Genomic DNA, 25,864 nt, shown 5'->3' with positions numbered 1-25,864 from the left:
ACCCAAAGTCCGAGCTCGTCCTCGCAGTCTGTAGATATCTTTAAAGATTCAACTGCCCCGTCTCCAAAGCAACCGCTGGAATTCCCCCCCCCCTCCCACACACAGGCTGGAGTCTCAGTATGCGCTGGTAATACTCAAAAAGTTACCTTCCCAAGCAGTCAAGATGGAGCGTCTCGGCCCGAAACGTCCTTTCCACAGATGCTGCCTGGCCTGCTGAGTTCCTCCAGCATTTTGTGAGTGTTTCTTTACCCCCACCACTAAGGCCGATCAACAACCCCCTCCATTAACCCACATTTCCTGTCAGTCACCTTGTGTGGAAATAGCCCTGTGCCCAAGTGTCACTTTATGGACATACAAGCTGATGTATTTACATTTATTGTGCTGTTCTTTATTGTTTCTTTTTGAGTGCGCTGCACTGCATGCCGAGTAAAAATTTTGTTCCCCTTTACGCTTGTGTGCCGGAAATGAGAGGGCCGGACCCAGTGCCCTTGATCCTCAGTGTTTACGGCCTGAAGTGTGCTGCAGATAATGAGGCAGTGTGACTACTGATGGAATCAGGAACTGTGAAAGCTCGTTTGCACACAGCTCCTCTGACCGGCAGTCCACGATAAGGGGCAATCTCAGGATAAGGTTTAATACTGGCATAGATAATGAAACTTGTTGTTTTGAGGCAGCAGTACATTGTAATACATAATAAAATCTATAAATTTTAATAAGAAATATATATTAAATTGAATATATATGGAATCCTCTCAGCACAGGCTTGAAATGAGTTTGCTGTTACTGTGAATCGAACCCAACAGCAACATAACTTTACAATGCACGGGCAGTAATGATGAGAAGGCCATTTTCAATAAGTAAGCATGTCTAGGGTAAATATTATTTGGGTACCACAACACTTAAAAGTTTGAGTGCCCCTTTAAGGAAAAATGAGGCCTTTCACTTGTATGAACATGGACACACCTATGCAAATTTACTGATCACGAGAAAGCAATAATGTAACTCACACCAGTGTAGATTTAAATTGTATTGACAAAATACTGAAAACACAGCCCAAGTGAAACACAAATAAATAAATGTGCAACATCCAAGTACAAGGCATTGGACACTCTCCAAGGTTGTGTGATAACTAGCTAATTAGAAGTTATCTGTGAGACCATTGTCCACATGAGGATTTTCTGACAGCAGTATCTGGCCTTCCAAGTGGACTCAATGAGCATCTCACCGCGTTCTTCACTCATGTTTGTCGTCCCTCTTCTTCTGTTGTTTTCTGGCGGTTGGCAAACCAGCTTTAAGGTGCATTACTGCAACCTACTGGACTGGGGTGTGGATCGTTTGATAAACATGAGGAATGAAAAGAATTGCATACCTTAAATTCTATATAATAAACAAGAGTCTTTCAGATACTTCATGATATAGATCCGTATTTCTCTTGAACTCCCACCTAAAATGTCTTCTATACCCACAGCAGTTTTTTTGTTTATCTGAAGCGCCCCTATCATCTTCACTCTTTCTCTTTCATACTTCTTACATTTTATCAATACATGTTCAACTGTTTCTGGTTGATTACAGTTGGATGTTTCCTTATTATGCATAATGTGTAATTAAGACTTGTGTGATCAATTCTTAAATGACTGATGATTACTTCTATCTTTCTATGCCCACCTGGGATTCTTTGGTATCTGACTTGTCTTTGTATTTTGTACAGTTGTCTCCCTGTTTCACTCTCATCCCAGTGCTTCTGCCATGTCTCCTCAATGCTTTTGACTTCGGCTTTGCTGGGAGGGATCTGGACCGCTATTATTGACGATTTGAGTGATCGTTTAGGTATAATGTCCACTTTTTCATTACCCTCCACACCACAATGAGCAGGAACCCAAAGGAGGCTTACTTCTTCCCCATTTTCGGTCAGATTATACAACTTGCATAGAATCTCCAATAAAATATCCTGTCTACTTTCTGATTTTCTTGATTTGATAGAAGTTAATGCAGACAAACTGTCTGAACAAATTACAGCCTTTTTGACATTATTTTCTTCTATCCAAGATAACGCACTCAATATTGCCATTAATTTGTCGTCCCTCTCTAGCTCCCTCCAGAAAATGGCTACCCTGGTCCTGCTGGAATGTTCCAGGGCATCTTATTGGCCAAGTGTTAGCAAGACAAATCCAGCTGGCTAATTCAACAAGCCCAATTTACCAATCAAATGAATTACTCGATTGTGTAATGTAACTAAAGGAACACGTTGCATTTTCAGAAAATCTGCAGAAACTAAAATACCCAACAGCATAACTGTATTAATAAAACAAAGCATGGTATTAAGGCAATGATATTACATATACAATTAAATAACCCACCCCCTTAATGCAACTTTGTGTTTTTTATCTTACTGTGTTCTTCTCAGTGCTGCATCAGATCCAAAGATTATTCTGTTGTTTTTTACACTTGTCCACTGGATATGACATTAAGCAGTCTAGAATCTTTGATTCTAGTGCAAAAAAAAAGTGTACCTCACTCTATTGTGCTCATGGGTTCATTGCCTATTCAGAAATCTGATGGTAGAGGGGAAGAAGCTGTTCTTGAAGCATTTAATGCGAGTCTTCAGGCTCCAGTGCCTCCTCCTTGATGGTAGTAATGAGAAAAGGAAACGTCCTGGGTCCTTAATGATGGAGTCCCCTTTGAAGGCATCTGCGATGCTGGAGAGGCGAGTGCCCATGATGGAGCTGCATGGGGCAATTTTCAAACTAATGCTGGCATATATTGTATACAAGAGAGAGCAGATGACCAACCTACAGAGTCACAATGCAGAGAAAGATGCTCTGCTGGGCCTAGGCAACCACACCCTTTCACATTGACTGGTTGTCAAACGTTCCACCTTCCCATCAATGCCTCTGATCCTACCGCGCAACCTGCACACTACTACAGAGACGGTACTATCGAGTATAGGAGGAAGAACCCCGGGTCCATGAGCCAGTCCTCATTATGGGATTAGTGGTGGCGAGGGCTATGTAGGAGGGAAGGATTAAATTGATCTTACAGCAGGTGAAAAGGTCTGCACAATATGGTTGGCCAGAGGGCCTGTACTAATAAACCAGCTAACATCATTTGTTGCTCCAAATATCTTCATGAACATCACGTGAACTGGAAGCCAAACCTTCTCGGCCGAGAATTGCTCAATAATGACGTCAGCGCCCTCTCCTGTTCACTCTGCGACATGACTTTTCTCCTGCTAGCATAATGGTTAGCACAATGCCATGCAGTACCAGCGACCTGGGTTCAATTCCCACCGCTGCTTGTAATGTATTTGTACATTCTCCCCCTGACCACACGAGTTTCCTCTGGGTGCTCTGGTTTCCCCCCACAGTCCAGTTGGTAGGTTAATTGGTCATTGTAAATTATCCCTTGATTAGGCTAGGATTAAATGAGGGGGATTGCTGGGCAGCCTGGTTCGAAGAACCTACTGTGTTGTTTAACCTACTCTAAATTCAACCTAAACCTTCTTTCCAAGATAGGCCTCCCTTTTTTTTCATCCACATGCCTATCTCAGATTCCTGTAACTGTCCTGAAGCATCTGCCTCTACCATCGTCTGCCAGCACAACGTTTCAGACTCTGTGGGAATAAAACTGCCTCTGCGTTCCCCCATATATACTCATCTAATCACCTTAAAATTATGCACACTGGTATTAGCCATTTCTGCCCTGGGGAAAAGTCTCTGGCTATTCTCTCGATTCACATCCCTCATCTATCGCCCTCTCATCCTCCTTCGCTTCAAAGCCCTAGTTCACTGAACCTGAAAGACATTCTCTCTAATCCAAGCAGCATCCTGCTAAATATCTTCAGCACCCTCTAAATCTTTCCCATCAGGTTCAACTTCAATTGTCATTCAATACTTGTGAATACAACCAAAGGAGACAACATCGGGGCAGCATCCATGGAAATGAATAAACAGTCAACATTTCAGAAAGAAGGGTCATTGAAACGTCGACATTTCCAAAGACGCTGCCTGGCCTGTTGAGTTCCTCCAGCATTTTGAGTGTGATAGCTTGTCTTCTGCTGAGTGAACACTGGGGGCAGCACATACTCCAGCATGGATGCCTGCACTACTTGGCTTTCTGTTCACTCTGCTTAATGATTCCCGCACCCCCATCCCCCGGAATGACAATTGAAGTTGAATTCATTTCAAGACAACCAGAATATAAAAGCAAGGATGTAATGTAATGACTTTATAAAGCACTGGTGAGGCCTGACTTTGGAGAATTGTGAGCAGTTTTGGGTCCCTTATCTTAGAAAGGATGAGCTGAAACTCCAGGGGGTTCAAAGGAGGTTCATGAAAATTATTTCAGGATTGAACAGCTTGTCATATGAAGAGCATTTGATTGCTCTGGATCTGTATTCACTAGCGTTTCGAAGAATAAGTGGTGATATCACTGAAACCTATCAAATGGAGAAAGATCTTGATAGAGTGGATGTGGAGAGTAGGTTTCCTATTGTGGGTAAGTCTAAGATCAAAGGACACAGCCACAGAATAGAGGGGCATCTTTTTGGAGTGGAGATGAGGTTGAATTTCCTTAGCCAGAGCATGAGGAATGTGGAATCATTTGCCACAGGCCACTGCAGATGCCAAATCTTTATGTATACTTAAGGCAGCTGTTCATAAATTCTTCATTTAATGTCTGAAACGTCTCCACCCAAGCAAGGCTGCAGGCCCAGATGGTGTCAGCCCCAGGGTGCTCAAAGCCTGTGCCCCCCAGTTATGTGGAGTACTTCACCATGTCTTCAACCTGAGCCGGAGATTCCAGAGGGTTCCTGTGCTGTGGAAGATGTCCTGCCTCGTCCCTGTACCGAAGACACCGCGCCCCAGCGGCTCCAATGACTACAGACCGGTGGCATTGACCTCCCACATCATGAAGACCCTGGAGAGACTTGTTCTGGAGCAGATCCAGCCTATGGTTAGGCCATAATTAGACCCCCTCCAGTTCGCCTACCAGCCCCGACTAGGAGTTGAGGATGCCATCGTCTGCCTGCTGAACCGTGTCTATGCCCACCTGGACAAGCCAGCGAGCACTGTGAGGGTCATGTTTTTTGACTTCTCCAGTGCATTCAACACCATCCGCCCTGCTCTGCTGGGTGAGAAACTGACGGTGATGCAGGTGGATGCTTCCCTGGTGTCATGGATTATTGATTACCTGACTGGCAGACCACAGTACGTGCACTTGCAACACTGTGTGTCAGACAGAGTGGTCAGCAGCACTGGGGTTCCACAGGGGACTGTCCTGTCTCCCTTTCTCTTCACCATCTACACCTCGGATTTCAACTACTGCACAGAGTCTTGCCATCTTCAGAAGTTTTCTGATGACTCTGCCATAGTTGGATGCATCAGCAAAGGAGATGAGGCTGAGTACAGGGCTATGGTGGGAAACTTTGTCACATGGTGCGAGCAGAATTATCTGCAGCTTAATGTGAAAAAGGTTAAGCAGCTGGTGGTGGACCTGAGGAGGATTAAGGCACCGGTGACCCCTGTTTGCATCCAAGGGGTCAGTGTGGACATGGTGGAGGATTACAAATACCTGGGGATACAAGTGGACAATAAACTGGACTGGTCAAAGAACACTGAGGCTGTCTACAAGAAGGGTCAGAGCCGTCTCTATTTCCTGAGGTCCTTTAACATCTGCCAGATGATCCTGAGGATGTTCTACGAGTCTATGGTGGCCAGTGCTATCTTGTTTGCTGTTGTGTGCTGGGGCAGCAGGCTGTTGTGTGCTGGGGCAGCAGGCTGAGTGTAGCAGACACCAACAGAATCAACAAACTCATTCGTAAGGCCAGTGATGTTGTGGGGGTGGAATTGGACTCTCTGACAGTGGTGTCTGAAAAGAAGATGCTGTCCAAGTTGCATGCCATCTTGGACAACGACACCCATCCACTCCATAATGTACTGGTTAGGCACAGGAGTACATTCAGCCAGAGACTCATTCCACTGAGATGTAACACTGAACATCATAGGAAGTCATTCCTGCCTGTGGCCATCAAACTTTACAACTCCTCCCTCAGATTGTCAGACACCCTGAGCCAATAGGCTGGTCCTGGACTTGGCGTGATTAACTTACTATTATTTTATTTACTTATGGTTTTATATTGCTATATTTCTACACTATTCTTGATTGGTGCGGCTGTAACGAAACCCAATTTCCCTCGGGATCAATAAAGTATGTCTGTCTGTTTGTCTATTAGTGAGGACATGAAGAGAATTTGGGGTTGGGAGGAAAATTGGATCAGCCATGATGAAATTTTGGAGCAGATTCAATGGGCCAAAAGGCCTAATTCTGCTCCTATATCTTCTGGTCTTCTGGTCTACTAAAGCACCCACGTATCCTTGTACATATTCATGAAACATACCCAATGTCCTGTGGGCCTGTTGGTCTGTATTTTTTAATTGTTGTCTTGTCTAGAGTTGTTAAGCTCTTGTGCTTTCTGTTTAATCTTATCAAATTTATTTTTACTAGCACAGGTTTTCTGCATATGTGATTATTTAAAGCAGACTCCCAATTAGCACTTAACAGGTGGTCCTTGATTTCTGGAAACGATTCGTCTTATTCTGTCACTGAGTTGAGCCACTGATTTCTGCTGCAGCCCCTGTGAATAAACTGTTTCTGTTTCTATGTGGGAATCTGTTGTTGATCCTCTAGACTTGGGATCAGTTGTTTGCGCACATTGTGACACCCAATGACTTGTCCTCCACAGCTGTCTGTGTAACGAATTCCACAGACTCACCAACCTATGGCTAAATAAATTCCTCCTCGTCTCTGCTCTAAATGGATGTCCTTCTATTCTGAGACTGTGCTCTCTGGTCCTCGACTCTCCTGTTATTGGAAACATCTTCTCCACATCTATTCTATTTACAGTACTGTGCAAAAATCTTAGACATACATATATGACCTTTGTGAATTTTCTCCTTTTTTCATTGTGATATATAATTGATTATTTAAAAGTACAAACACAGGAGATTCTACAGATGCTGGAAATCCAAAGCCACACATTCAGAATGCCGAACTCATCTTCTTTCTTTTCCCATTTCAGGACCAAGCAGGTGAGCTGAAAAGGTAAATCAAAGATTCAAATTAAAAATACATAAATCATACAACCTTGATATTTGTCTGCTTGCAGTTAACCACAAAGCAAGAAACACAAAGAACCCAGTTAAAAACCACAAACAGCCAAATTGCAGAGAAAGAGAATATTTTGTAGGGACTGCAGCATTTAGTGGTGATCACTGCCATCACTTGAGACTTATACTCTGGCTTTTAAAATCAGAGAGGGTCCTGCAGATATTTGTTGGTGATAGATCAGCTGCCTCTGGGGATATTCTAAGGACATTTACAGTACGCAGCCTGGAAGAAAGTGTCTGGGAGCATCAGCCCTTGTGGGAGACCTTTGATGTATTCTTTCTTATCCACATTTAGAGAGTAACATAATAGGCCCATCATGCCCACTTACACTTGTCCCAGTTACCAGCATTGCATCAATAGTGTTCATAAACACAAGGGGTTCTGCAGATGCTGGAAATCCAGAGCAAAGTACAAAAAGTGCTGGAGGAACTCAGCAGGTCAATGGAGGTGGAGATCTATGGAGGTGAATAAATACTTAACGTATTGGTGGCAGACGGAATGGTTTGAGTATCTCAGAAATTGCTGATCTCCTGGGATTTTCACATGTAAGAGTTGAGTTTACAGAGAATGGTGTAGAACAATAAAACATCCCAGCACATGGGAGTTCTGTGGGTGAAATCACTTTGTTAATGAGAGAGGTTAGAGGAAAATGACCAGGAAGGTTCAAGCTGAGAGGAAGGCAACAGTAACTCGAATAACCATAACAACCGAGGTGTGCAGAAGAGAATCTCAAAATGCACAGCCTGTTGAACATTGACGTGAATGGGCCACTGCAGAAGGCCATATACCCACACACAATATCCTCTCCAGATTTCCCTAACCGCCTGCTTTATTACTAAAATAGTTTCAAGAGCAATTGCACTAAGTTCATTGTTAGCCATTGGTTCACACTCCAGTTAACTTCATTTATTCCCAATCCGTTTCTGCCCTTCTTTAGACTACCCAACACTCTTCCTTTCTGTTTCAATATGATATTCCCCTGGTTAAGATCATAAGACACTGGAGAAAAATTAGGCCATCCAGTCTGTTCCGGCATTTCATCATGGCTGATTTATTATCCCTCTCAACCCAATTTTTCTGCCTTCTACCTTTAATGGTCTTAACAATCAAGAACACATCAAACCTCCGCTTTAAATATACCCAATGACTTGGCTTCCACAGCAATGAATTGCATAGGCTCACCACCCTCTAGCTAAAGATACTCCTCCTTATCTCCAGTCTAAAGGGATGTTCTATTCTGAGGCTGTGCCCTCTTGGTCTTAACCTCCCCCAATATAGACGTCTCTTCTTGGCCTTTCAATATTCCATAGGTTTCAATGAGGTTGTCGCTCTTTCTTCTGAACTTGAGTGATGCACCATCAATAACTCTAGGAGACTGGAAGTGAACGATAGGCTTTTATTAACAGCGAAAAGGGAGCATGACATCGCGAAGACTGAGGGAGGAGCAGTGCCCCAATCGCCTTTATCCAGGGGTCTGTGGGAGGAGCCACAGGAGCAGTTAGCAGAGGGGCGTGTCCAGGTATACATAGAGTGAAGCAGACCCAGAGCCATCAAACCCTGTCGATACGTTAACCCTTTCATTCCTGGGGTCATTCTCCAATGCCAACACATCCTTTCTTCGATCAGGATCACACGTGCTCACAATACTCTAGATGTGACTCATAAAGCCTGATTACATCCCTGATTAGTGGCTAATCAACCGACGGCTTTTCTGAGGTTAGTTGGAACAGCCAGGGGTGCTTATCCCCGAATACTTCGAACAAAATCGTAATTCTTCAGCACGGTACCATTGTGGCACACCTGGTGGACAGTCACGGTATTGCAGCAGCCCCGCAATACCGGAAAGTGGAAACATTTTAAATCCGGAGGAATCGCTGGTCAAGATGGCTTCGAAAGATCAAATCGACAGTTTAACCGAGGACGTAATTTGCCCCATTTGCCTGGATTTCTTCAGCAATCCGGTGATACTGGAGTGTGGACACAACTTCTGTCGCTCCTGTATCACACTATATTGGGAAAGTACGGAGAGGGACACTTGTCCGGAATGTAGAGCTAAGTTTGCAGACACCAGTGTCAGGGTCAACTGGGCTTTGGGGAGTCTCTCCGAGAAAGCACGAAAGCTAAACCTGAATCCAAAAGAGAAGAAAAGTAAACTTCACTGCGAGGAACATGAGGAAGAATTAAAGCTGTTTTGTGAAACTGACAAGAAACTGATCTGTGTTATTTGTGTGGCTTCGCGAGAACACAGAGAGCACCGCTTCCTGCCGATTAAAGAGGCCGTTGAAATCTGTAAGGTAAAATAAATCAAGATTGATCACCGTATTACTCGTTATTTTGTTCTAACAACCCCACTCCTAGTTACATTTTTCTCAAACTTAATCCTAGGATCAGATGAAATCCTTTTTACAATCTCTCACAAAAAGGAAATCAGCAATGGAGGAATTAGAGCAGCAACAGACGGAGAAGATTTCTGACACTCGGGTGAGGTCTCGGGTTTTAATTTTATAATCTTGTGTAACTGTGTCCCCTTTCCACAGTCGATAATATTAGCCTTTAACTTTTATTTGACAGAAACAGTCGCACATCCTTCAGTCCCACATCACATCCCTGTTTGCTGAACTGCGCCGGATTCTCACCGAGAAAGAGCAGCGCTTACTCCGAGATCTCAGGGACGAAGAGGAGAGGCTTCTGAATACTATGGAGAAAAATCTTCGCCAGATTCAAGAGAATTTAGACTCTCTTCAGGCGGAGCAATCATATGTGAAGGGATGGATAGACCAAGAAGACAGTATGATCTTACTGAAGGTGAGAATCTGTCTGAAATGAATGCAACTTTTCTCAGAAATTAAGAGAAAAGAGTGTTGGAGCAAGTCAGCTGCTGATGCAGTATGTGTGGGGAAAATTAACAGTGTTGGTTTTGGCTCGAGACTTGGCAGCAGTGCCTCCATCGGTTTCCTTTCAATACGCCGTGTAGGGATCTAGTGTGAGGGGCTTGTGTCATAGAAAACTGCAGGTCCTTAGGCCCATCTAGTCTGTGTTCAACAGTTTCCCTGCCTAGTTCTATTGAACCGAACTTGGATGATCATAGGCATTTGATAAGGTACTCCATGCAAGGCTTATTGAGAAAGTAAGGAGGCATGGGATCCAAGGGGACATTGTGGATCCAGAACTGGCTTGCCCACAGAAGGCAAAGTGTGGTCGCAGACGGGTCATATTCTGCAGGCAGGCCGGTGACCAGTGGTGTGCCTCGGATCTGTTCCGGGACCCCTACTTGTGATTTTTATAAGAGACCTGGATGAGGAAGTGGAGGGAAGGGTTAGTAAATTTGCTGATGACACACAGGTTGGAGGTGTTGTGGATGGGCTGTCAGAGTGACATTGATAGGATGCAAAACTGGGCTGAGAAGTGGCAGATGGAGTTCAACCCAGATAAGTGTGAAGTGGTTCATTTTGGTAGGTCAAATATGATGGTGATAGCATTAATGGTAAGACTCTTGGCAGTGTGGAGGATCAAGAGGGATCTTGGGGCTGAGTCCACAGGACACTCAAAGCTGCTACACAGGTTGACTCTGTGGTTAAGAAGGCGTACAGTGCATTGACCTTCATCAATCATGTGATTGAGATTAGGAGCTGAGATGTAATGTTGCAGCTTTATAGGACCCTGGTCAGACCCTACTTGGGGTACTGTGCTCATTTTTGGTCGCCTCACTACAGGAAGGATGTGGAAGCCATAGAAAGAGTGCAGAGGAGATTTACAAGGATTTTGCCTAGATTGGGGAGCATGCCGTATGAAAATAGGTTAAGTGAATTCGACCTTTTCTCCTTGGAGAGACGGAAGATAAGAGGTGACCTGATAGAGGTGTATAAGACAATGAAAGTCATTGATCGTGTGGATTCTCAGAGGGTTTTTCCCAGGGCTGAAATGGTTAGCATGAGAGGGCATAGTTTTAAGGTGCTTGGAAGTAAGTACAGAGGAGATGTCAGGGGTAAGTTTTTTATGCAGAGTGGTGAGTGCGTGGAATGGGCTGCCAGCAGCGGTGGTGGAGGTGGAAACGATAGGGTCTTTTAAGAGTCTCCTGGATAGGTACATGGAGCTTAGAAAAATAGAGGGCTATGGGTAAAGCCTAAGTAGTTCTAAGGTAGGGACATGTTTGACACAGCTTTGTGGGACGAAGGGCCTGTATTGTGCTGTAGGTTTTCTATGTTTCTATAACTCTCCCATAAGAACTTCTCTTAAATGTTGCCATCGAACCCACATCCTCCACTTGTGTTGGCAGCTCAGTGTCCACCGGCACTGCACTCGGAGGGGGGTGGTTGCCCTTCATCTTCCCTTGGCCACTTGGCCTTTCACCCCTAGGTCGGTTCTCTCCCAACTTCAGTGGAAAATGCCTACTTACGTTTACAGTGTCTCTACCCCTCTGTCCATAAACTAATTTGGCAGGGGGATGGGGACCAGATTGATAGAATTGAGGGTGGGACAATTGTTATACAAGTAGATGCGGTGTGTAGTGAGAATGTGAGGGAAAAGACAGGTAGATGATAGGGGTAAATTGCCGTCATTGGGACGAGGTGAAGAGTAACATGAGGGCAAAATGAAAGAGTGATGAATACAGGACTGAAGGTGTTAGAGAGTCATAGAAAAGTACAAGCAAGGAAAATGGCCCTTTAGCCCAGTCTCATAATACAACCCCCACCCAGGTATTCCTTAAGCATTAATCACAATCGACATTGATAATAGATTGCTAATTAATATTAGGCAGCTAGACGTGTTGATGTCACGAACATGAACAACACACGAAAACGATGCACTCAGATTTGCTTTACCATTTCATTGAATCGTGGAAGATTACAGAACAGAAGCATCTGTTCTGAAATTTGGCCCATCTAGTCTGTGGAAGCTTTAAATCTGCCCAGTCTCATCGACCTGCATCTGGAAATGTAGCCAACTGTACCCCTCCCGTCCATGTGCCTATCAAAACTTAAATATTGAAATTGTAAATCCCATTCACCACATCCACTGGTAACTCGTTCCGCTTTCTTAGTGAAGGAGTTTCTCCTTTCACCCTTGACCCATGACCTCTAGTTGTAGTCACACCCAAATGCAGAGGAAAAAGCCTGCTTGCATTTGCCCTATCTATACCCCTCATAATTCTATATACCTCTATGAAATTGCCCCTGAATCTTCTACGTTCCAGGGAATAAAGTTGTAACCTATTCAGTCATTCCTCATAACTCCAGTTCTCCAGACTGGATGACGTCTTTGTAAATTTTCTCTGTACTCTTTCAACCTTATTTACATCTTTCCTGTAGGTAGATGGCCAAAACTGCACCCAATTAGACCAATTAGACCTCATCAATGACTTAACAACTTCAACATAATATTCATCTCCTCAATATTTTGATTTATGAAGGCCAATGTGCCAAAAGCTTTTTTTATGACCCTATCTACCTGTGGTGAATTATGGGCCTGTGTTCTCAGATCCCTTTGTTCTACCTTACTGCACAGCACCCCGCCCCTCACTGTGCATGAACCTGATTTGTCCTGCCAAAGTTCAACACTGTACACATGTCTGCATTAAATTCGATTTTTCAGCCCAGTTCTTCCATCTGATCCAGATCTGGCTACGTGCTTTGATAGTCTTCCTTGCTGTCCTTGACATCCCCAGTCTTGGTTTTATCCACAAATTTGCTAATACAGTTAATCACATTATCATCCAGATTGTTGATAAAGATGACAAATGACTGTTACGTACCCCGTAACTGGGTGTCAGACCAGCCGAGAAAGAAGTTTCCGTTGGAGTCTGGTGGTACTATATTTAAAGGTGTTTATTCATAAAAATAAGCAAAACCATATCAATAATGTAAATATACTTATAACACAAGGTAGCAGTAATAAACCTAAAAGTGTAGGAATAATAATAATGAGCAATAATAAACAAGCTCTATCGATGTCTAGGGTTAAATGAATTGCCATAGAATTTAAAGTTCAGTTCAGTTCATGAGTGCTGAGGTAGTTATGCTTGTTGAGTTGTAATCGTTGGAGAGAGAGAGAGAGAGAGAGAGAGAGAGAGAGTGAGATGTAACAGCTACAACAGCCAAACCTTCCTTTGCTTTCTTAATCCGTCGTATCATGGTGGTCATTCAGTTATGACCCCTCTGGTCTTGCAGCCAGACCGTTCTTCTGTGGTGGACTCGTCACTCTGGCGTGAGTGGACACACACACACACAAGTCCCCACCGGCCCTGCTGTAACACTGTGAGTTTTACTGACCGATCTCCTGGTTCGGTCTCTGAAGGCCCCACCTTTCTTGTGGGTTCCAACACTCAATCAGTGTCCACTGGTGGGTCTGGAGGGTGTCTCTCCAGACCTGTCTTTTATCCCTTCCAACGGGGACTCAGCTATCCATCAATTCTGAATGACTGTCCATCAAATCAGGCCACTCCTTCAGTCCACTGAGGAATGTTATTGAGCAAACTATTGTCCTTGCAGTGAAACAGTAAATAATTCAAAAGGAGTCACAAAGCAGTTAATCAGCAGTCTCCCTCTCTCTCTTATCTGTCGCAGATGTTCTTGCCGGTTTTTCGTCTCTTTCTCATGATCAGCATAGCAATAGAGATAGTTCATGGTTCTCGGGGGGGGGGGGATGGTTAACTATTTACCCCATTGTCCATCAGGTCTGTTCATCACTCATAACATAACAATGAACCCAGCACTGATCCCTGTGGCACTACAGGCCAGCCTCCCAAGTGGGACCTTGTCAAATGCCTTGCTGAAGTCCATGCTTTGCCTTCCTGGGGACCTCTTTGAAAAACTCTGAGGTTGTTTAGACACAGACGACCATGCACATAGCCATGCTGACAATCCACAATCTGTCCTTGCCCATCCCAATATTCATCTATCCAGTCTCTTAGAAGACCTTTCAATAACTTTCCCAATACTGATGTCAGGGTCACTGGCCAATGGTTTCCTGGTTTATTCTTAGAGCCTTTCTTAAACAGCAGAACAACATTAGCTATCCTCCAATAATCTGGTACCTCACCTGTTGCTAAGGATGATTTAAGTATCTCTGCTAGGGCCACAACAATTTCGGCACTGGCCTCCCACAGGGTCTGAGAGAACATGTTGTAAGGCTCTGGGGATTTATCCACCTTGCTGTGCCTCAAAACAGCAAACACCTGCTCCTCAGTAATCTGTGTTGGGTCTATGAATGCTGTGTTGCCTTGCTTCTATAGAATTGTGTGTATCTGCCAAGTAAATACTGAGGCAAAAAAGATGCATTTAAGATTTCCCCAATCTCGTTTGGCTCCACACATAGAGTAACATCCAGCGGACCAATTTTGTCCCTTGCAGTCCTTTTGCCCTTAACTTATTGGCAGAAGCCTTTAGGTTTGACTCCGAGAGCAACCTCATTGCTTCTTTTAGCCCAGTTGGTTTCTTTCTCAAGTGTTCTTTTGCAATACCTGCTATCCACCTCCCTTTTGTTCCTCAACCAGGACCTCAATATCTCTCAAAAACCGTTTCCAAAACCTATCGTCCTTTCATTCTGACAGCACATAAAATATTCTCAAAAATTCACTTTTGAAGGTCTCCCAGTTACCAAGCACACCTTTGCCAGGAAACAGCCTGTCCCAATACACACTTGTCAGATCCTTTCTGATACCTTTCTCCAATTTGGAATATCAACACGAGAACCAGACCTTACCCATTTTCATAATTATCTTGGAACTAACAGCATTATGATTCCTAGATGCAAAATGTTTCCTTACTCAATATTCAGTCACTTGCTCTGTCTTATTTCCTAGTAGGAGATCAAGTATCGTACACTCTGTCTATGGGACTTCTATGTACTGATTAAAGAAACTTTCCTGAATACATTTTACAAACTATCCCAACTAGTCCAAGTCAATACGTGAAAAGTTAAAATCGCCTACTATTACACCCTTATGTTTCTTGCAACAGTCTGCGATCTCTCTACAAATTTGTTCCTCCAAATCCTGCGGGCTGTTGGGTGGTCCATAATATAGCCTTATTAATGTGGCCATACCCTCATTTCCACCCACAAATCCTCACTAGACAACTTCTGTAGTCTGTCTTTCGTGACGAGGCATTGCTGTGACATTTTCCCTGACTAGTACGCCACCCTTCCTCCTTTAATCTCCTCCGCTGTATCACACCTAAAACAACAGAACCCCAGAATATAGAGGTGCCAGTCCTGGAACCAAGTCTCGCTATTTCGGCTGTTACGAACCCCGTAACTGGGTCACTTACCAGCAAATATAGAGAGGTCCGTTGAAGTCTGATGGTACTATTTTTAACAGTATTTATTAGTAAAAATACACAAAAATAATATCAATGCAACCATATAGATAATATACGTCGTCAATACTAAATCTAAAAGTGCGGGTATACTAATAATCAATAAGAATTAAGCTCTTTCGTTGTCTAGGGGATAATGTATTGTCCGATGGAAATATAAAAGTCACTCAGTTCATTCAGGCTGCAGCCTTTGGTTGGAGTCAAGAGAGATTTTTAGAAACTTGCCAGCTTTTCCTTTTAATGATTTCGAACCTTCGAGAGTTCCGTTGGTGTGGCCTCTTCTTTAGCTAAAGCCGTTCTTCCGTGGCAGGCCCACCAATTCCCAGGCAAGGGAAAAGGATGCACACGAGCCCCCCCACCGGCTGTCGCTATAAAACGCTGTCACGGGATTTCTAGCGTTTCTCCTGGTGCGTCTAAAGGGGTGTTTCCCCAGACCCTCTTTTATCCTGACTCACGTGGTCTCAGATGTCAGTCAGGTTGGGATGATGCAATCCCTCAACCAGACCACTCTGGTCACCCCAAGGGCTTCAATGAACAGTACAGTACTCATACACAATTCCGTCTCCAAGAGACAATAGCCGTTATCAATGGTTCCGCCTTGCTGAGGCCAGGACACATTCCAAACCCTGTGTATTCTGGACATCTCTCTCCCATTTCCTGGGTCCCAGACCTGAATTAATAGCGATCTTGCGATTCTCAAAAAGGAGGGGGCTACTTTGTACCCTTCGGCCCCTCAGAGTTGTGGCACATTCATAACACCGCAGTATCCTAATTCCAGGTGTTGATTCGTGCCCTGCTCTCATCTACCTTTCCTACGATACTTCTTGCATTGAAATCTATGTGACTCAGAACATTAGTCCCACCATACTCAACCGTTTGATTCCTGACTGTGCCTGAGGTCTTAACAACGTCTGTCTCCACACCTACTGTATCAGTTCTGGCACGCAGGTTCCCATTCCCCGACAACTCTAAATTACTCTCCCCCATGCAGCACTAGCAGGAATGAATGCAGTATACATATTAAGGTAGATGATCTTGCAGCGTAGTAGAGATTGGCAGATACAACATTGAGGGCATCACTGAATCGTTATTGAAAAGGCATCACAGTAGTGCAATGTTGTTCTAGCACGGGGCATTCTGCAGTTCGAACGGCAATTCTGCACTGTCTGTAAGGAGCCTGTATGCCCTCTTTGTCGAGTATGTTGGTTTTCTCCGGTGTCCTCTGGTTTCCTCCCATAATCCAAAGACATACCGGGTAAATTGTCCCGTGATTACGATAGGGTTAATCGGGTTTGTCAGGAGTTGCTGGAGCAGTGTGACTGGATGGGCCGGAATAGGCTACTCCGCACGGTCTCACTAAACAAAATACATAAAAAATTGTACCTGAGAGCTCCACGTCCAACAATACAGAATGTAATGAAGAATGCAGATAGGCAGAGGGGTGGGGTGGTTCGGTTAGAAAAAAATGACATCAAATACTTAGTAAGAGTATTATATACTCTTAGTAAGAGTATAGGACTGGAAGATGGAGAATCCTTGTATGTTGAGCTAAGAAACTGCAAGGGTAAAAAGACCCTGATGGGTGTTATATTCGGGCCCTCGAACTGTAACCCAGATGTGGGGTACAAATTGCAACGGGAGGTCGAAAAAGAATGCAAAATTCTCAATGTTATGATGGTCATGGGGCATTTCAAAATGCAGGTGGGTTTGGAAAAACCGGTTGGTGCAGTATCTCAGGAGTGGGAATTTGTAGCATTTAGAGCAGCTCGTGGTTGAGCCCTCTAGGGTCAAGGCAATTCTGGACTGGGTGTTGTCCAGAATTTGATTGGGGAGCTTAGGGTAAAGGAACCAGGAAGAAGTAATGATCATACAACTATAAAATTCACCTCGCAGTTTGAGAGGGAGAAAATAAAGTCCAATGTATCAGTATTACAGGGGAGTTAAGGAAATTTCAGATGAGCTTGCCAAAGTTGATTGAAAGGGGACACTAGCATTGATTGGGCATCTTTCAAAACCAGCGGAAGGCAACTAAAAAGCCATAAGGAGAGATAACATGAAATATGAAGGTAAGCTGGCCAAAAATATCAGAGTTTTTATCAGATATATAAAGAAGCGTGAGTGGATATCAGAATGCTACAAGTGACGCTGGAGAGTTAGTAATGGTGAATAAAAAAGGGTGGATGAACTTAATAACTTAAGAAGTATTTTGCGTCAGTCTTCACTGTGAAACATAGAAAACCTACAACACAATACAGGTTCTTCGGCACACAATGCTGCGCTGAACATGTACGTACTTTAGAAATTACCTTGGGTTATCCATAGCCCTCTATTTTACTGAGCCCCGTGTTCTTATCCAGGAGTCTCTTACAGGACCCTATTGTATCTCAAAGTGGAAGACACTAACAGTATGCCAGAATTTCAAGAGCACGGGGCAGGTGAGTGTATTTGCTATTACTAAGGAGAAGGTGCTTGGGAGGATGAACATAGATAAATCACCTGGACTCTACCCCAGGGTTCTGAAAGAGATAGCTGAAGAGATTGTGTCAGCAATAGTAATGATCTTACAAGAATCACTAATTCTGGAATACTTCCGGAAGACTGGAAAATTGCAAAGAGTACTCCAGCGAGGAAGGCAGAAGAAAGGAAGTGAATAGGCCTGTTAGCCTGACTGCCGTGATTGGAAAGATGTTGGAGTCTATTGTTGAGGGTGGGGTCTTGGGGTATTGGGAGACACTTGATAAAGTACACATAGTTTCCAGCAGGATTTCCTTAAGGGAAAATCTTGCCTGTCGGAATTCTTTGAGGAAATAACAGACAGAATACACAAAAGAGAGTCAATGGATGTTGTTTATTTGGATTTTCAGAGGGCCTTTGTCAAGGCGCCATACGAGACGGTTTAGCAAGATAAGAGTGGATGATGTTACAGGAAAGACACTAGCATGGATGGAAGATTGGCTGACGAACAGGAAGCAAAGAGTGGGCATAAAAGGACCTTTTATGGCTGGCTGCCAGTGAATAGTGTTGGGACTGCTTCTTTTCACATTATATGTCATTGATTTGGATGGCAGAATTAATGGCTTTGTGGCTAAGTTTGTGGAAGGTATGAAGATAGGTGGAGGGCTAGGTAGTTTTCAGAAAGCAAGGAGTCTGCAGAAGACACAGATTGGGAGAATGTGCAGTGGCAGATGGTCTATAGTGTGTGGTCATGCACTTTGGTAGAAGAAATAAAGCTGTAGACTAGTTTTTAAACTGGGAGATGTTTCAAAAATCAGAGCTGCAAAGGGACTTGGGAGCCCTTGTGCAGGATTCTCTAAAGGGTAACTTGCAAGTTGCACTGGTGGTGAGGAAGGCAAACGTAGTGTAAGCATTCATTTCAAGAGGACTAGAATGTAAAAGCAAGGATGTACTGCTGAGGCTCTATAAGGCATTGCTCAGACCACACTTGGAGTATTGGGAGCAGTTTTGAGCCGCCAATCGAAGACAAGATGCGCCAGCATTGGAGAGGGCCCAAAACAGGTTCATGAGAATGATTCCGGGAATTAAAAGGTTAACATATGAGGACCATTTGAATGCTCTGGACCTGTACTCATTGGAATTTAGAAGAACAAGGTGGGATCTCATTGAAACATCGAATATTGAAAGGCCTTGATAGAGCAGTTGATGAGGCTATAGTGGGTGTGTCTAGGACCGAGGGCTGAGCCTCAGAATATAGGGATAGTCATTTAGAACGGAGATGAGGAGGAATTTCTTTAGGCAGAGGGTGTTGAATCAGTGTAATTCATTGCTGCAGATGGCTTTGGAGGCCAATGTTCACTCTAATTTGTAATGACCAGTGTGCAGAAAATCCTGTGCTGTGCAATTTTTCCCCAGTGATAACATGCACACTGAATAATTCCTTTAATAAAAATAGTATAAATAAGCCAGCTCTTAAATTTGAAGACGAATCATTGCACACTCCACATTGTCAACACCATTTGCATCAGAAACCAGTAAAGGAAATGGGATTGTGTATGAAAGTGGAACTTTGCTGACATGCCAACAATGTAGAGGGCGACAACTTTTTGTCCGCAGTTTAAATTCCTTTGTGCACTCGTAGCAAAAGATGTGTGCACGTGCACCTTGGAGGGAACATTGGTGGAGGCCAAGTCTTTGAGTATATTTAAAGCAGAGGCAGAAATTGGTTCTTGATTAGTCAGGGCATCAAAGGTTACAGGGAGAAGGAACAAGAATACGGTTGAGAGGGATAAGAATTCAGCCAAGATGGAGTGATGGAAAAGATGTTAATGGGTGAATGGCCTAATTCTGCTCCTGCATCGTAAGGTCTATCACAGAGGTCGCCAACCACCAGGAGCAAGGCACATGCTACCGGGCCGCGAGGAAACGATGTGAAACAATGTGAGTCAGCTGCACCTTTCCTCATTCCCTGTCATGCCCACTGTTGAACTTGAACTCACGCGAGGTCATCAGTCGCCTAAACGCAGTGATACCCTAGCGCCGGGGATCAGTGGTTGGCTTTTGGTAACCGGCGGCCTTGCACGGCCGGCGAGAAGTGCCGTTGCTACTGGCCTGGGGCGCGGACAGATGGGCGCAGCCTCTAAACCTGTTTTGCACACTGAATGTTCGTGGGGAACCCGGTGCTAAAATATTTGCAGATGACCTAATTCGGGCTCAGCGTTTCATAAGTAGCAGAGCAGCTACCTCGCTGCGATCTACTGATAGTCATCTCTCGAGACAAACTTTTGTCGGCTGATAGATCCTACCTACCTACAGGGGGGATGGGCGCGCGCCCTGTCGCACTCCTCGCTCGGTCGGTCGCACTCTCTGGACTTCAACCGCCATGGCCCCGATATGGGAACCTCTGTTCCTTACTTTGTCCTCTCACTGGTGCGTTGCAATGATTTTATATGTTCATACGAGGAAAATATTCGCTGTGTGTTTAATATCCAAACGTTACTTAAAATGTTATGATGCTGTTGACTTATAAGTGAGTTATAATTGACGTCACTATATTCATGCGAGGAAAATATGCGCTGTGTTTAATATTAAATTCGTTAGAAAAATCCTTTTAGAAACAAAATTGAGTGTATTAGCCACTTATAGTTGACTTATCACCTATATTCCGGTCGTGATTAACACCCCAACCTGTTGGCCGGTCCACAAAAATATTGTAAATATTAAACCGGTCCACGGTGCAAAAAAGGTTGGTGACCCCTGGCCTATCAAATATCCCCTCATCTCCTACACTCCAGGGATTAAACCTATTCACCCTTTCTCTATGACTCACGTCATCCTTGTAAATTTTCTCTATAGCTCTTCAATCTTATTGTTATCTTTCCTGTAAGTAGGTGACGAAAACATCACACCATACTCTAAATTTGGCCTAACCAAAGTCTTGTAGAAGATCAGTATAACATCCCAAATCCTATACTTACTACTTCGATTTACGAAGGCCATTGTGGTAAAAGCTATCTTTACTAGTCAATGTACCGGTGACAGTGCTTTCGAGGAATTCTGGCTCATGATCCCTCTGCTCAGTACTCTACTCACTGAACTTCCTCAGCTCACCATGTACTCCTGCTGAACTCACACTAGTCTGCATTAAATTCCATCTGCCATTTTTCCATGTGTTCCAGGTTCTGCTGAAGGCCCTGACCGTCTTCCTTGCTGTCCAATACGTCACCATCCCTAGTGTCATCTGTACTGGTGCTTTTGAAAGAATTCTGCTTTCCCAGTAGAATATCTTCCCCAAAATCCACCTTCTCAAATCCATTCATGGTTTAGCCTCCTCCCTCTGACCAACATTGACATTGTATGCAAGCAACATCAACAGCCTGTTCAGATTTCCCTGGCAGGTAATTTCCCTCAGAAATGGCACGATTGTCATCAAAGTTCCTCCCCTTACTCCCTCTTCAGGAATACCTAGTTGGTATATGTCTGAAGAACAGTGAGGGTTCAGAATTATAGCACAAGGTAATTATTTGGCTTAAGCACTGCTGTCAGAATGTATGGTTAATCAACTGACATTTATGCTGTTATATATTTCAGGAAGAATTTAATTGGATGAATAGGTGAGATATTATCTTTACTGAAACACTACATTATTAAGAACATAGCTCAGATAATCCTTAACGTTGAATTTGATCTATACTGAATGTTTATTCTGTGCAGGATTAGCGATGACGATTCTACATTGTCAGTAGCAGACAATGTCCTTGATGCTGGAAAATTTGACAATCCCTATTTGTTGATTGAGCTGTTGCGTGAAAAGTTAGACAGCATAAAGCGAGGTAAGACGTAAACTCGTTTCTTCTCAGATGCATTTGAGATATTTAATTGTTACTTGATGAAAAGAACATACTTAATAATGGTGTGAGAGGGAAGTGGCCCAAAGTGTCCAGCCATGCACTGTATCGAGAACTTTCTCATCTCATCCTCCAGTTTGTAACAGCTCATGCTTGTCCGGATTCAGCTCCATTTGTCATTTCTCCACCTCATTCCCAGTGGGTCTACACCTGGTATTCATTGACACCCCTCCACCACTATCTACAAAACGGTCGTATTCTTCTGTTTTCTCCAGACTTAGAAATATCCTACATTTCTGACAAAATTCTTTAGATATAATTTCTATTATATTAAATACTATCTATAAATTATACCTATATATAGGTATAATGAATGAATAAATTACACACACACACGCATGCACCAACACACAAACTTAAGGCATGAGCCCCACACAAAGCCATGCTGAACACATCTATGACTACTGTGACCGTGAATCCATAGTGATCTTTTCCTAATAATCGTTCCTGCTCCTGGCACTACGCTGATCCCCAGTGAATGACTAATTCTTTGTTTTCTCTCTCTCCCCCACCTCCTGCACACCCTGCTGCTAGTCCCTGTCACCCTGGATGTGAAAACAGCGTCTCAGGAACTTGACGTGTCTAAGGATCGGAAGTGTGTCAGACTCTATCCGTCCGCGGCGGTGCACGGATTGGCCAAGCACTTACTGGGCCTTTTGGACACTGGGATGCGGTTCACTGTCCAGCCGTGTACGCTGGGATCAGAGGGATTCACATCTGGGAGACATTACTGGGAGGTGGAGGTGGCAGGGAATCGGAGATGGAGGCTGGGAATCGCCGCGGAGTCTGTGGAGAGGAAGAAAGAAGTCAAACTGAAACCGAAAACTGGTTTCTGGGCCATTGGTCGAAGTGTTGACAGTTTTTATGCATTCACCTCCCCTCGATCCTCTCTCCCTGCCGATCGCATCCCCAGGAGGGTGGGAGTTTATCTCAGTTACGAGTCCGGGACAGTTTCATTTTACAACGCGGAGACCAAGTCCCACCTCCACACCTTCACTGGGAATAAATTCATGGAGAAACTTTATCCTTTCTTCAGGACACGGGATGAAAAACATTGGTTGAGAATTTGCTCCAATTTTGCTCTGGATCCTTAAAATGACTTGGACCTGGGACCCAGTTGAGGAGTGGGGCACAGTGGGTTGTGGGGCAGAAACTCCGCTGACAACAGGTACTGAATGGGTCCCAGTTAATCCCTAAATTCTGCATTGTAAAAACCAACAAACCTGGAAAAAAACAGTTGGAACAATAAATAAAAAATAATTTATGCTGTAGCTCTATTAGTTTCAATATATTAACTGCGTCCGTCAATAGATCTGAAACCCTTCTGCTTGAAACAGTAACCCGTCCTGGAAACTCTGATTCTGCAGTAGTCACGTTTAACATGTCCTACTGAGTCCTCTGGGTTCACATGTCCTGAGTCATTCATTTAAGCAAGGTCGGCGTGGTGCAAGATAAAAATTGTCTCAACCCGTTCTTTGTTTCCACATCTACAGTATGCTCAAAGTTGTTGATAGGGTGTGTGGTGCGTTGGCTTTCATTAGTCAGGGATTGTGTTCAAGAGCAGCAGGGTAATGTTGCAGCTCTATAAAACTCCAGTTAGACCACCCTTATGAACCTCCCCCCGGGTTTCCTTGGGCTGCATAAGTCTGGGGATACACAGTCCGGTCCCGACAAAGCTGCGAAATCGAGACGGTTCTCCACCCCGATCCCTGGTTTGTGTGGATGCTACCCTGTTACAACTCAATGCTAAGAAACAACAGACAGGCAATTAAAGGAGTTATATTTATGAATCTTAACTAAAGGGTAAGTAAAGAAAAGAAAGAAAAACACAAAAAGGGCCCATTATAATTAAACAGTCAAATCTGCACACGTTGGAGTTCAACTCGATTTGCCATTTTGCAGCGCATTGAGTAGTTGCATTCTTAACGGCTCCCTTTTTTTATATACTTTATATCCCACTGACAGATCCTTTTTAGCTTTGATGATTTATCACTTCTACTGAAGGATTTATTACTTTTACTGAAGGACTTACGATCTAATTACAATGGCTGACAAAAGTCATTTAGGTATTGAACTGAGAAGCATCAAGACTTTTCCTGAAATGGAACAAACTAAGAAGGCGGAGGAACCTGTTACTTAAGCAGAAATATTTTCTTCAATACAAGACATGAAGTCAGAATTTGGGTAGCTTAATATCAAGATTGATCAGCTGACCAGCTCAAACAGGAAGCTTGGAAAAGCTATCTCTATGGTTCAAGTTTCTCTGAAAAATCTGGACTGTCAACTTCAAACACTTCAGCAGACTACAACCCAAATTGAGAATGAACATGATCAATTCAAGCAAACTATTAAAGATCAAGGAATGAAGATACCTTCGATGGAAAAGAAAATCAATGGTTACCTCGGAACTATCTAAAACGAAGAAAAAAAATGGTTGATTTAGATAGTAGAGGGCTTCGGAGGAATTTGCATATTCTAGGACTGCCTGAAAATACTGAAACTGGCGAAGAGTTAAAATTCTTCTCAGATATGTTGTACACACTTTTTAGTGAGACCCTGGAAGCTAGCCCTTTAATTGACAGAGTCTGTAGAATTCTATTTTCTTGGCGTTCACCTGAATTACATCTTCGACCAATTGTGCTTTCTCTGCATTATTATACAACCAAGGAAGCCATACTTCGAGAAGCCAGAAAAAAACAAAAGTTAATCTTTAATTCAACAGAGATTCGTATAATCGAAGACTATCCTCCTGTAATCTTTGCCAAAAGAAGGAAATACCGAGAAGTCATGAGAGAAATCTATAAGTTAGATTTATACCCTTCCCTTCGCAACCCAGCAAGGTTGATAATTCATCCTGAAAAGTCTCTATCATTGAGAATTTACTCTCCCCAGGAGGGATGGGAGTACATTAAAAATCTTAAAGTTAAGCCTACTGAATAAAATCTGAAAGTTAACCCGATTACTCAATAGGTAATTCTGAAGTATTTTGTTGTTTGAGATGTTTATGGATGTTGTGAGTTAAGTTTTTTAAGTCTCTGGTATGGGACGTGGCGGACTAAACCTTTTTTTAACCTATTAATGTTCAGTATATGCATAACTGTTTTGTAGGGAACTTTTATAGTATAATCTAATGGTCCGTACAGGACCTGGCGTGTATTAATCTTTTTATTTCTTTTAGTTGTTTTAATATTAACATAGGTTTAGGTTTATTATATAAATACACTCATTTATTTTTTTTTGAGAGAAAGAATTCTGTCTGTAATATTATTTGCTTGGATTTATTCTTTTTTGAATATGTGATTAAGATACCTTAGTTGATTTTAAGATGGCCATTGCTGATTATGTTTTTATTACTGTTAGACATAACATGGTAGTAGTTGAACATTGTGCTTTTTATTATGGCTATTTTACGTCGGATTTTTCCTTTAACTTAATACGTAGCTGCAAGATGGAGAATAGGGTCAAGGGTTATTAGTTTAGCATGTAGCCACCCTATCGGATCCATAATTCTTATCTTTTGGGAGGCGGGAGAGGGAGGGGTCTATTAGAGTAGGTTTTTTTCTTGATTGGGCAGTTCTTTTGATGGAGTTTTTTTTCTCGTAAATGCGTCTGGTTGTACCCGCGCCTTTTGGTTTAATCTGTACTTGCATAACATTTCTTTGCTATAATATTAAATTCAATTCTAAACATGGATGTTAATAAAACTAATATAATATCTTGGAATTTGAATGGTGTCAATCACCCCGTTAAGCGTAAAAAGATTTTTAAGAAATTAAAAACACAACGCAGATGTTATTTTTGCGCAAGAAAATCTTATACGGAAACAGGATGAGGACAGATTTTTCCAAGTTTGGAAAGGACCGTTGTACCATTCACTGTTGGATAGTAAGATAAGAGGCATTTCTATCTTTCTTAGCCCCGATATCCCTTTTGTACACTTTAATACTTACTACTGATTCGATTGGAAGATATTTAATTGTTACTGGTTTATTATGCGAGCAAAAGGTAGCTCTGATGTGTGTA

General features: G+C 43.1%; 1 protein-coding gene across 2 annotated transcripts; it reads left to right on the top strand.

Annotated features, from left to right (window-relative positions):
• Nucleotides 1–7,683: 7,683 nt before the first annotated feature.
• LOC132394699 (nuclear factor 7, brain-like) lies at nucleotides 7,684–25,157 on the top strand. Of its 2 annotated transcripts, XM_059971081.1 has the most exons (7): nucleotides 7,684–9,458; nucleotides 9,550–9,645; nucleotides 9,736–9,969; nucleotides 20,250–20,363; nucleotides 21,525–21,547; nucleotides 21,648–21,766; nucleotides 22,376–25,157. In XM_059971081.1, the coding sequence occupies exons 1-7, from the start codon at nucleotides 9,048–9,050 to the stop codon at nucleotides 22,933–22,935; spliced, it is 1,557 nt and encodes a 518-aa protein (XP_059827064.1). In that variant the 5' UTR covers nucleotides 7,684–9,047; the 3' UTR covers nucleotides 22,936–25,157. The 2 variants fall into 2 exon arrangements, with proteins under 2 accessions (XP_059827064.1, XP_059827065.1); XM_059971082.1 differs by lacking the exon at nucleotides 20,250–20,363 and having other exon boundaries at nucleotides 7,699–9,458; nucleotides 22,376–25,155.
• Nucleotides 25,158–25,864: the final 707 nt, after the last annotated feature.

Source organism: Hypanus sabinus, chromosome 5, assembly GCF_030144855.1.
Source record: "Hypanus sabinus isolate sHypSab1 chromosome 5, sHypSab1.hap1, whole genome shotgun sequence".
In the NCBI taxonomy this organism is placed as follows: Eukaryota; Metazoa; Chordata; class Chondrichthyes; order Myliobatiformes; family Dasyatidae; genus Hypanus; species Hypanus sabinus.
Note: the sequence above shows the minus strand (reverse complement) of the source record. Positions and strands in the feature narration are given on the sequence as shown.

Bases quoted from the DNA above. Each gene is read 5' to 3' on its own strand.
- LOC132394699 (XM_059971081.1), top strand. From the start codon at position 9,048: ATGGCTTCGAAAGATCAAATCGACAGTTTAACCGAGGACGTAATTTGC. The intron at 20,364-21,524 runs GTGCGTTGCAAT...TATATATTTCAG, and splicing joins CTTACTTTGTCCTCTCACTG to GAAGAATTTAATTGGATGAA. The intron at 21,767-22,375 runs GTAAGACGTAAA...CCCTGCTGCTAG, and splicing joins GTTAGACAGCATAAAGCGAG to TCCCTGTCACCCTGGATGTG.